Source organism: Callionymus lyra, chromosome 2, assembly GCF_982586985.1.
Source record: "Callionymus lyra chromosome 2, fCalLyr1.hap1.1, whole genome shotgun sequence".
In the NCBI taxonomy this organism is placed as follows: domain Eukaryota; kingdom Metazoa; phylum Chordata; class Actinopteri; order Syngnathiformes; family Callionymidae; genus Callionymus; species Callionymus lyra.
In genome coordinates this window covers 41,439,923-41,453,043 of record NC_141819.1, presented here as the reverse complement: position 1 = coordinate 41,453,043, position 13,121 = coordinate 41,439,923, and the positions used below count along the sequence as shown (strand labels likewise).

Sequence of the window (13,121 nt, the reverse complement as noted above, 5' to 3'; positions counted from 1 at the left end):
TCATCCTTTATGAAGGTCAATAGGTGGGGGACACCCTTAACAGGACGCCAGTCTGTCTCAGGACACACAAAGACACACAACATTCACACACACACTCATACCTATTGACAATTTCCCCAATTTCCCGATCAACCTCTGTATGTTTCTGGACTGTGGGAGCAAACCAGGGTGCCCGGAGTAAACCCACTCAACACGGGGAGAACATACAAACTCCACACAGAAAGTTGGCTGCCTCCCGACCTGGAAGCCAACCAGCAACCTTCTTGCTGTGACTAACTGCACCCAGTGTGTGCCCTGCATTATAAATTATACATGTTTATATTCTATGATATTAATGAATATAGATTATAATCTTCAGAATAAACAAAGATTTATAGCTCAATGACACAAGGGGCCGAAATATGTAAGTTGTATTTACCAGGAAGTACGAGTCTGATATTGTCTTTTCAATTTTGAATCAACCTGACAGGCCACATAAAATGACTTGACGGGCCAGATTTGGCCCCTGTGCCTTGATTGTAATGGGGTGGTTGCCTTTTTGAACAGCATCCTACATTTTATAAAACACTTTAAAAAGTTACATCTGACTACCAAATGGAAAAAATAGTTGTGTGAAAAGACTGCTTGAGACCTTGGCTCCTGCAAGGGTAAGATCAAAGATATCTGCTGTTTGTGCGGACACTTGAAGAAACGGTGTCTTTGTAATACCCACAACTTGTAACCATTAGCATTAAATAAACAGATTATTCACATAAAGTATTGAAACAAATAAATGCTTAAAAAACTAAACATTTCAATAAAAAATGTTTCTAAAATTCTAAATCTTCAACATTTGAATAGTCAAATTCAACCGTTCAACTATTCTGATGACACTAAGATACTTTCATACAGTTTTGAAAGTTTTTAATGTTTTTCAGGGATAATAAATGGACCAGAGACCAAAACTAGATTTGATAAATCACCAAAACCTTTTCAAGATATAAAAAAGTTCAATTTAATCCTACAATATTGCTGATAAAACAGACTTTGTGACAATTTTTCTCCACTAGAATCAGTCATTCACAGAGTTCTCGTCTGAGGACGGTCCAGTTTCACCACCAGTGCCAAGATCTAATCGGAGGTTGTCGGTCTGCATCCGGGAACAACGTGTCGAAGTGTGTGCGTCGCTGTTTATCTGTGTTTGGTTCAGCGGCTCGTCTCTTATGAGAGAGAACCCCTGCTCTCCTCTCTTCTCCCTCCGTCATGGAGGTCAGCTGGAATAACTCTCTTCCTTATTTGGAAAGCTTCTCCATTCCATGCAGGTCATTGTATCCCAGCCGACCAATCCGGCGGCCCGTGGGTCTGACGTGTCCTTCATGTCCTTTTATGGAGAGTCCATGTCTGACTGGCTCTGGAGTTTAATGTGAAGTGATCAGTTTTTCCTGCTCTCTTGTGACTTACTGAACATTATACTTCACGTCTTAGTTTGACTCGCAGGAATGTTTCTGATCCTCGCTTTGAATGATCCCTAAGATGATGAACGTGCACACGTCCGTGCTTGGACCTGCGCCCATGAGCAACACCTCCACAGAAAAGTGTTTGTCAATGCTTCCTCTCAGAGGTCATGACCTGGACCTTGTCAACACAAACACGCTGCTGAGTCACTTCACAAATATGACACAAATCCCCTCTATTTGGGCCCAGAACATTTTTGAACTTCTTTAAATCCACATCCCATAATACTGTAACACACAATAACAGTGATCTGTGATTTTGTTTTGTAAACGGCAGCAGAGCTGTGTGTGAATGTTTAAATCTGAGTGTAAGCATGTGTGTCTGTGTGTCTCTGTTTCTCTGTTTGTGTGTGTCTGTGTGGGGCTGTGTGTTTGAATCTGAATGAAAGCATGTGTGTGTCTGATTGTGTCTCTGTGTGACCGTGTGCGTGTGTGTCTCAGGGTGTGCATGTGTGTGTGCATAAGTGTGTGTGTGTATATGTATGCATATGTGTGTGTATATGTGTGCATATGTGTGTGTGCGTCCATGTGTGTGCATGTGTGTGCTACAAAGTGATGAAGACTTTTGACAACGATCAGCCCGGTTTGTTGTTGTTTCCATGACAACAGGGTTGTGGTTCCTTACATGTGGAGCTACTAAAGTCTTCTCTGCTTCAGTAAAGTCACGCGACATATTAGCTCAGTGTAGCACGGATCACTGCACTATTGCTGCCACTCTTATCACACACAATCTCTAACTATGCTGAGTGTCGTCTGACTGACACAGGTAGTAGTAGAGTGAGGTTGAAGATGATATATTTGAAACTCTTACATTTTAAACAAAGATAAATATGTCATATTATCCGAGTACTTGACTCTGGTGATGAAGAATTTACAGACCACATGACTCGTGATGAAATCGTAACAGCTTTCATTTGTTTTGAAACCAAAATATGTCCAAACATCAAGTTTAAAAGCTGCTGGAGTCGACTGTATCCTCTCGTCCTCAGTCATCGCCGGGATCTGTGGATTTATTTGTTCCTTAAGCTGTGGAGACTGTTATGACTGCTGCCATCTAGCGGCAGTGATTATAATTGCGACACGAAATTAACAAATGCTGCTAATAATTGCATGTGTAATTGTAAATTTAAAATAGAAAAATCGTATTATTTTGTTTTATACATATAAATATGAACCATAAAATAAAAGCAAAAATTAAAATCAAAAAGGGAAATCGATCCAGTGTTGTTGATTTAAGATACGGTATCGTAAAAAGAAAATTGTGATATTTAAGTTCATTAATATTTTCTAACACTCCTAGTTTTTCCACAGGTCAGAGGAGATTTTAGGCTATATATTCAAAAGTGTTCCAGGAAATAATCTCTGACATTTTAATTTGTTCTTAAAAACACATAATGCGTAATTTAAAGGCAAAGTAAGTAAAACTATCGTTCCTTGGTGTCAGGAAGGAATCATTTGAATCCAACTGATTCCAGAAAACAAATTATTTTCCTTTCTTCTCGTCAGATGTTCAGTTGAACATGAAAGCAACTTTGTTGAGATCCGTGAGAGAAGACGATTGTTGGAGATTGAGGGTTTTATGAAAATGAGATTTAATTGTTGGTTCTGCTGCGAGGGCTGCAGGCGTCACACCCACCCAGACATCCAACCCTGCAATAGAACTTTGTAATCACCGTCAATATCGCGCCTGACACGCCTGCACAGTGTCGTACAGGCTTGTCTTTTATTTTCCATTCTTTCACTGGTTTATGGGATGAACAAGAGAATGAAAAACTCTTGGAAACAGACACAAGCTTCATTTGTTGATGGTACAACAAAAATACAAGGCTTGTGGGCCTGTTGACCCACATTATAAATAATAGAATATTAGTTGTCTTAGTAATCCTTTGGAACTATATCAGTGCCATCAAAATATTAAATAGTTCAATATAACATTTATATTAACATATATATTAATATTATTATATATACTATATCCCATCAATAAAATACATGTGTTGAATTAGTAAATAATCCAATCAAATAAAAGAATGTGTATTTATATATAATCAATAAAAATGACTTTAAATGAATTTATTGAAGCTACTTTTTGGAAACTAAACAATTAAGACTTTTTTTTAAATGAAAACAACTTTATTTTATTGAAAACATTATGGGATTAAAGTGACCTTTTTAAATATAAGGGAAATATTTTCATTCAAAACTTCAAAAACTTTAATTGTTTCAATTAAATTCCATCTCCCTGTTTATCGCTTATAACAAAGCAGTTTTAAAAGAATCAAGTGAGGACTCTAGTTCTTCTAGCTTCATGACCCATCCGGGATCAGGGATTGATTGGTATGTCCTGCCCAGTCTTGAATTCAACCTGGTTTTTAATCATCTTTCTACTGAATGGAAAATAACCTTCCAGACCTGGAAGCTTGTTCATATTTAACAAGCTCAATCTAAGCCTGCGCCCTGAGAACTTCCTCTGATTCTTATCCCGCCGTCTGGATTCAATGCTGGCCATCAAACCCGAGTAACGACCGACATTCATCTCTCCTCCGGCGCTGCAGAAACAAGGCGTGCTATTTTCACCCAAACCTCTCGCCTGCCAAACAACACAAGGACTTCCTCGAGCTCATCAGCCCGCTGTTATTAAAGCAAAACGGTCCGTGGCACGGACTTCCAGTTTTATCTTTATAGTTCAGAACAATTTATTCTAGATTTGTGAACATGATCTCGGGTCAGAGGGAGGTGTGGGCTGAAGCTGTGGTAATTTATGAAGCTGCTGGTTTTAATGTCATGAAAGTGAAGTCATTTCAAGAAATCTGACCTGACTTGAGAGAATTAATCAAATTTTGTCTTTTAATGGGGGGTTATTTTTTATTCACCCTGATACAACTTTTAAAATACGACATAAGATTAAAGTGCTCATTACTGAAGTAATAACAAATGGAAGTTTATCAGTGGCATCAGAATATTGAATGTTTAATTTAACATTTCAAATGTTGAAACTTTTATTTTTTTATTCAAATGTTGTTGTTATTGACTAAGGTTTTTATATTTATTTAAATTATTGTATATTAAGGTTGTATTCGTTTTATAGATAATTCAATAAATGAATTTGTTTATTGAAAGGGTTAAGTTTTATTTATTGAATACTTGGAAAAAAAAAACAATATTTTCAGACTTAATACATCGTTTTATTTTTCTAATTATATTTTCATTATATGAATAATTTAATCACTTTGTGTTTTTTAAATGTGTATTTAAAATGTCTAAATCTACACATTATTGAATAAAATGATTCTTTCAAAATGAATTCAATCTTTCAGCATAGAATCTGAGGGTGAGGATATACTTCCATAGGAATGTATCAAGAGGTGATAGAAAGGTCATGTGGCTAAAAACCTTAAAAATGGTGTGAATGTGTTCTGATCTTAGCGTGAGTGTTAGCGATGAACTCATGTATTGTTAGTATTGAGCTCTGGAGTAGAAAATGTAATGTTGTCTTTTGTGAGCAACTTATGGTCGACCCATGAAAGAATGTGATGAATTATTGTTGTAAGTCTATTAAAATAAGTCCACATGACGAACAAACCAGCCAAACATGAAGAATTCACATAAAAGTAGAGAAAGAAGCTCTTAAGTAACCAGCTGGCATCATTTTCATCGAGTCCACTGGGCTGACCTGCTGATGCTCGACAGCAACGAGGAATGAAGTCAGACTTTCATGACGAAGATTGTTTTTAAAAACGGAAGAGAGACGGATGATGGTTCGTAGTCGTGTGACAGTTGAAAGCTTCCCAACTGTGAATAGTTGATCATCTCAAGTTCTCTGTCTTTGGACTGTTTGGATCCAGAAGTCCCGAGTCTGGTTCATCTGGACAACCATCGGAAAACGTTTTTATTTTATTTTTACAAAAAAATGTATTATTATTTTTTATTTTGTGTGAAAATTAAGGTATATTTATCTTCATGTTGTTATGGGGAAGATGAAGATTTTCTTCTACACATACTTTTTCAGTTTGTTTTCACATCACTCTTTTTGCCAAAATTTCAACTTTTTCCATTCAATTCATTTTTCACTTTGAATACTAATAAAATACTTTCATTTCAGTTCACAGTTTCAGTAGATTCAGCATTCACACTGCGTTTTCTTCTGGAAATGCAATTGTTCTAGTCATCTATGTGTTGGTTCTCCGTCATCAAACAAATTCTAGTTTTACTCATATTGATGACATCTATGATCACTGTCTCTTAACTTATCTTAATCACTGACGTCTGTACAGGTCACCATAGCAACATGAACACTAATCTACTCTTGCTTATCCCAAATATGGTTTTGGAATGTCTGAATAGACGTCAAGAAGATCAAGACACATAAGACAAACACAGGAGTCCCAGAAAATCAGGGAAAAGCCTGCACAAATAAGAAAGTCTTAAGATGTTTCTTGCAAGAGTCAGTAGATCCATCAAACACAGAAATACAGGAAGATCTTTCTACAGCTTAGGAGCAACAGCCTGGAAGGATTTCTCTCCTCTGGTCCTGAACCGTGTGCGTGGAACCATCAGTAGATTCTGATCCACAGACCTCAGAGCCCGAGCTGGGGTGTAAGGATGGATCAGATCAGTGATGTAAGGAGGAGCCTGACCATGAATAGATCTGAAAGTAAGAACCAGAATTTTAAAGTTGATCCTGAAGAAACTTGCAGCCAGTGAAGAGATTTAAGGATCGGGGAAATGTGAGTTCTTCTACTAGAGCGGGTCAGAATTCTCGCTGTAGAGTTTTGTATTAACTGTAGGTGAGACAGATCCTTCTTGTTAAGACATGAAAATAAACTGTTACAATAGTCGAAACGAGAAGAAACAAACGCATGGATTATAAACTCCAGATCATGTTGTGACAACATTTTCCGAATCTTGAAAAAGAGTAATAATCAATGTTACAGAAATTATAAATTTTAAAATGATGTGCGACCTTATTACAAATGACACAACAAAAGACCTGTACTAGTCCCTGGACCACTCGGAGCACTGAGTAAAAATATAACAAACATTCAATCCAACATGTCTGCCGTAGAACATGAGAACCAAATCTGACGTAGGATTACTATGTGGCAGCACAATCCAGTCACATCCAGAGCATCATCCTCTCAAGCAGATATTTACCTGCAACCTTCTGCCTCCTCCTCTATAATCTCAGCTCTGGAAGCAGAGAATTCACAAGTCATAACCTGTCAGTCCACTCGCATGCTGCATCCGCCATCAGCCGACACCAATTCAAGCACACATGCAGAGAAGTAGTGATGTGTTGATGAGGCTTCATGAAACAGTTGATGAGGTATCATGATACAGTGTCTTTTTGAAAGACCACTAGATGTCACTCTCTGCTTTATAATCCTTGACTCTGATCTACTAATTCATAGAAGCTGTTATCAATTTTCAAACTGAGTGACATCTAGTGGTCTTTCAAAATGAAGACACTGTATCATGATACCTCATCAACTGTTTCATGAAGCCTCACCAACACATCACTACAGAGCGTTGTCCGAGGCAGAAACCAAGTCTTTGAGCGTTGATGCAAAGTCATATTTATGGAAGTATATAAGCGCTATCAGAATAATGAATGGTTTAATTTGAACATGTTAAAATATTGAGACTCCTTATTAAATTTCTGTTGTTGTTCTTTTAAGGCAATAAATTATGTTTTGTAATGTTTGCTTGAAATAATTTATTTATTGAAAGATTTAATTGTTTTTTATTGAATACAGTAATCCAATAATGTTGAAAGGTTAAAATTATTTGGTTTTTTTTATTGCTGAATTAAACAATATGTGCGTTATCAAAATGCTGAATTGCACGTCACTGCTAAAAGTTTGATTTAGTGGCTCAGTAATTTTTTGGTGTTGTCTGTCTTTTAAATTCACTTCAAAAAGGCTACGATTGAGACAATATTGAATTTATAAAATGTATTTATGATTTTATTTATTATTGGAAATATAATATTAAAATGTACTCTGAATATATATCATTTAAAAATAATAACTGCATTTAAAACAAATGTAATCTTTAAATAAAAAATGTATTACATTCAATTATTTAAAAAATACTTCAAAGCTTAAAAACACAACAACATTTCTATAAATAAATGTAAACTTTCAACATTAGAAATGTTCAATTCAAATTCTGATGGCACTGATATACCTCCATAAATATGGATCACATGCTTCAGGTAATCTTCAGAGGCAGGACTTGAGCAAAAACCATAAAATAACCGTCAACAACCTTTGATCTCCACATGAAGGTCATAACATCACAGCTCAGACAATAGGAGCCATCCAGAGAAGCCACAGGATCTGTTTACGACCGGCCCGCCAATCAAAAACGGAGCAGGAGCTGCGCCTGCCTTCTAGGTAGCGCCAGGATGGTAAACCCACTCACAACACTATCACTTCCACCAGACCGTCTGCCTCCAGACAGCCGGCCCCTCAGGGGCCCACGACAGGTACTCACAGCTTTGGTTTGGGTTTGGTGGGCAGTGGCGGTCCCTCTCTCCCAGACGACGGAGACGCCTTCCCAGGATCAGATGCGACCTGGGCCGGACCTTGGCCTGAGGCGCCGGTGGACTGAGGCGGCGGGGGAGGGGAGGGGATTGTCTTGGTGGGCAGGTGCGGGGGCGAGGGCGGGGTCGGGGGTTGACCGTTCTGGATGGGATCTCTGACCGTTTCCTTCTCCCGTGGGTCGGAGCTCATCTGGACCGGCGGCAGGGCCGACAGGCTGGGCCAGATCTCCACCTCCTTCACGTGGAAGGACTCGGCGCTGACGGTGGGATGTTGCAGCATCTTGGGTGGCAGCTCCAGGAGGCTGATCTCTGTGGGCGGGGGAGGAGGGGGGAACGCCGCCACATCCTCAAACCCTGAGTTATCGCCAGACATGCCATTACTGGACGAGTCCTCTGCTCCTGTGGGAAAATAAACAACAGCAAAGTTTGGTTTTTGGCCACAAGTTGATCTTCAACAGCTGCTGGACTCCTCAGATGTTCCAATACCTGCTACTTATTTAGTGTGAAATAATTCAATTCAACTTTATTGAAAAGTGTCTAATCATGAGTTATCTCAAGAAACTATAATACTTGTGTTTCTGTTCTGCTTATTTTGTGTGTTATCTTGTTTCTTTCTTTTATTCTGTACTAACACCACAAAAAAATCATGTGTTTACATCACTGGCTACACAGTTTCTGAATCTAATATAAAACTTAATAGAAGAAGAGAAAGTCCCAGACAATAATAATGAACAACAGTGGCGAGCAAAGCTTCCTCAAGCAGAACCAGACTCAGTTTCACTAGCAGGAATATTAGCAATAAAACTGCATTGTACACAAAGTAATGAAACTTCAGCAGAACCAGACTTGGACTCACTGCTATGACAGGCAAGACAATATACAGAATACTATAAAAGAAAAATCGTCTTGGCAAGAACAAAGCAATCTTTTTTTGTTTTGGGTATGTCTATCCATTTTTTTTAAATGTATCAAAATAAAACTTAAAATTGTATTCTACTACAGACACATAACCTTGAGAAAAACCAGACCTGTTGTGGATTTCCTTCTGCTGCCAATAGAATATTTGAATTACTCAAAAAATATCCTTTTAAAAATGTTAAATATTAAACCAGCTCAGCCAGAATGAATATCAGCACAATACTTTTACAGTAGCTACAAAAAGACAACTTGAAACATTCAAAAGTGTACAGAAAAAATTAAGTTTTTTACTTAATTGTACACAAAGACGTGTAACTGGCAGAATCCTCAAGCAGAACCAGACTCAGTGTGAACATTCTATTAATATGTCCAGAAATAGATAATATCAAATACTCAAAAAATCCTTTTAATGCTTTTTAAAATTGTACTTCCTTTACTTTTTAACCCTTGTGTTATCTCAGGGTCAAGCTGACCCAAAGGTCTGACAACAAATGTGTTTGTGGTATCCCTTGTGTTGTCTCTGGGTCAACTCTGAGATAATACAAGGGTTAACCAGCGAGTTCAGAATGAAAGAAAACACCCGGGAAATAATCCTTTTGACTCTTGAAACTATTTTTTTCAAATGTTGGAGTACATTATTCGACTTAACCGAATTTTTTTATTTCCCCTGAGTTCAGGCATCTGGTCTACTCATGAGTGTTTCTGTCACACCTGCACTGACGGTGAGCTGAGAGCTGCTGGTCACTGAGCCGTGCAGGTTTGATGCAGAGCAGCAGAAAAGACCTCCGTCCTCGGGGAAGGCCTCGGCGATAACCAGGGTACAGATCTCCTCTGAAACAAGTAGAATTCGTCACTCACAACTGAGAGCAGCCGGCAGACGTGTGACAGGTCCGTTGAGTCAGTCTTCAGAGAAAGTTACAAACTTCAGTGAGTCACCGGCTGAACATGAACCCCCCCATGAGTCACAGACATTGAAAACTAGTTTGTGTCAACGAGTCGCAGCTTGTGTCGTGAAATAAACGCTGACATACCAGGTTCAGCTGCAGATCGAGGCTCTGTTTAAAAAGGATAAACAGTCAGTGAAGATTTTTTCATAAATATAAAGAACAAAACAAAGAACGTACTTTTCTGGAGAATGCGGAAATCAGGGGAATCTAGAATCTCCTCTCCTTGTCGGAACCATCTGACCCGGAGTGGAGGACTTCCACGCACCCGGCACTCCAGAACCACCACCTGACCCTCGGAGGCCTGAGCGTCCTGCAACATCTGCAGAGAGGGAACAGAGGGAGTGGGACCACGATAATGAGAAAAAGGCAACGGTGAGTGAAGAGTGACAGCAGCAGGACAGACGTCTGGCGCAGTCCTGAGGAAGCGTCTACATCAGAGGAGATGGATGGAGAGAGGGGAGGACGAATATGACCCGCGTAGAAACTAATAAAGGGGCTATACATCTTTTTTAATGATGCTGTCGCTTCAGAAATGGACTCATTTATTCCCAATATTTCACTTTCTCTCTTCACTGGCGACGATCAACAATCCGGCAACACCTGGAGAAATCTGATCCGTCACGGTTCGATTCTACTTTTCTGATCTTGCTTTTCTGACCAGACTCTCATCATGATGATGTTTGGAAGCTATGAGTTACTAAAGTTCTCCCCCGTCTGAAATCTCGGCGATCGAGAGGTTACGAGAGTCCATTATGATGTAATAATGGCTTCACTCCTACTCCAGCTGTAACAACGCCCCACTTTGTTTATACCACAATTCCCTTGGAGGTGGAGTCTTCCCGGATTGATTCCAGATTATTGACCAATCACAGCCAAGTGGGAGTGGTTGAGGTATACTACAGGCAGAAACCTCAAGCAGAACCAGACTAAATCTAGCATCTTTTTAACTCTCGAACTCGACAACTAGCAGAAATATCAGCAAAAAACTCCTACAGCAGGTACCAAATTTAAATATTCTATCAAACCTTTATGAAAAAAAACATAAAAAAAACTTTCAATTTTTATTAAATAAAAAAGACACTTCACATGCGGCTACAGTGCATTATGAGACTGCGTCTCGTGACTGACGTCACTGGAGGCCAACAGGGGTGAAGACCAACAAAAGTCTGTCTGTAATGAAGCGGGAAATGATTTAGGACCGGACTTCCTGGTCGAGGGTGAAAAAGACCTGAGCCCAGACGGTTCTAGCAGAAATGTTTGAAGATCTGCCTCGTCCCAACACCACAAGACCCACAGCCTGAGGGAGTCAGAGGCTGGTGTGGGGGGGAGGGAGTCTGAGCTCCATCTGACCCCCACTGCTGAAACCACAGCTCTGTTATTAGAGAACAGAACCGACAGCGCATGTGTTTTAGGTTCAGAGCTTCTATGAATCAACTTCCAGCTGCAAATAATAGTTTCAGCATATATTAACACTCCAGTACCAAACATTTTCATCACATTTAGAGTAATAGATCATCTTCATCTTATCTGGCTCGCGAACAATTGAGGGTTTTTTACCATCATTTATGGAAATTATTAGGATTTTTAAAGATTAAAATGTGGTTAAAAACATGCTTTTGGTTGTTGAGCTTGTCTGATGATTTTTTTAACCATGAAGTTGTAACACTGTTGCAAACCTGAGTTTAATATTCCTAAAGGTTTTCCAGACAACAGGACATTTGTACAAACTTGATTCCATAAATATTCCAAATTTAAAGACCATAAAATAAACCCATATAGATTATTTATTTATTATTAAATTAATAGAAATATTTATTCATATAAATAAAAGCTGTTTCATTAAAAAAGTTATTCGGTCAAAAAAGAAAACTTTTATTTCAAAACTATAGAAATCAAATCAATAGAATAGTATAGTAGTATTTACATCATAAAAGTACATTTAATCGAAAAATTCTGCTCCAGTCAAAACTATATTTTAAATGACAACCCTTTTTATTGACAATATAATTTTGATTCAAGCTGTTTCTTTATATAATATAGAAGAAACAAATATACCTGTCAACAACAGGTTTTCAAATGGTCTAAAATGTTTTATTATTTAATGATATTTTGTTTCAAATATGTGTCTTTATTAAAAAGAAGAACCTGAATTGAAAGTATTGAGCGTATTTCTATTAAGCGTCAATTTCTGACCTTTTGCTCAAGGTCAGAAGGTGTTTCAAACAAACCCACCTTGGTGAAGACTGGCGGTCCGGACACTTCCCCTCCGTACAGAGTCCCGACCGGACTCTGATTCTGCGAGCACATGTTGACACAAATGTTTATCTGGTGTTTGAGTGGACGGGCGCGTTTGTTTGGGTGATTTACCCGCTGCAGAGGCTGAGACAAAGACTGGACCAGTGTGGTGCGGAGAGGCTGGAATTCTGGGGTTTTCGGTGACGACGAACGAATCGTCAGCGACATTGAAGTGGTCTTCTTCTGAAGTCTGCAGTGAGACACATGTCAGTCAGTGCACAGAAGATTGTTACTTATCTGCCATGAAAGCTTCTTCCCAATGCCACAGATCATATCAGCAGTTTAGGCTAAACAGGAAAACATCCAGGAAGTGATTCAGATTGAGCCAGATTTGAAAAAGGATTGAGTACTCACAGTTACTCTCAGCTGTTTCATGACCCCTCATCACTAGCATGAATATGAATACAAAATAATATTAAATATTATCATTTAGATTTATATAATTGAAATTGAATTATTTAAATAATTCTAGATTATGAGTTTTAAAACAATAAATGATAGGCTTTGGACGTTTTTCTAATTTAAAAAAAAAAAAAGAAAAGAGAAATATTGATGTGACATTATGCATTTTAAATTGTAATTATTCATTAAAAAAATAAGTGAGACAAGTAATACTTAGAAGTGCAAATGTACAAACTACTGCTCCGCCAAAATGGATTCACTGTATCATGATACCTCATCAGCTTTTTTTTTAAGATCAGATTCCCACACACTTCAGTCGATTTAAATCCAAAATGACTGCTGGACTTAATAAAATATACATTTGCATTGCCTGTAAAAGTGATGGTTCAATGAGGCTTCATGAAACAACTGACGAGGTATTATTAAACAGTGTCTTCATTTTCAAAGACACTAGATGTCACTCTCTGATTAAAACTTATTGCCTCTGATCTATTGATTCAATGAAACCTAGCATAATTT

The 13,121-nt window shown here is 38.3% G+C and overlaps 1 protein-coding gene across 3 annotated transcripts in view; it reads right to left on the bottom strand.

The window, feature by feature from the left end:
* The window catches only part of palld (palladin, cytoskeletal associated protein), a 49,408-nt gene that overhangs the window by 17,296 nt on the left and 18,991 nt on the right, over window positions 1–13,121 (bottom strand). For 2 of the 3 annotated variants that reach the window (XM_087785287.1, XM_087785285.1), the window contains exons 4-10: window positions 12,273–12,390; window positions 12,138–12,200; window positions 10,083–10,224; window positions 9,990–10,013; window positions 9,670–9,789; window positions 7,992–8,439; window positions 6,648–6,683 (exon numbers count right to left, since the gene is read on the bottom strand). In XM_087785287.1, the coding sequence (XP_087641413.1) occupies window positions 6,648–6,683; window positions 7,992–8,439; window positions 9,670–9,789; window positions 9,990–10,013; window positions 10,083–10,224; window positions 12,138–12,200; window positions 12,273–12,390 (951 nt within the window). The remainder of the gene's footprint in view (window positions 1–6,647; window positions 6,684–7,991; window positions 8,440–9,669; window positions 9,790–9,989; window positions 10,014–10,082; window positions 10,225–12,137; window positions 12,201–12,272; window positions 12,391–13,121) is intronic. The other variant, XM_087785286.1, reaches the window with a different exon arrangement.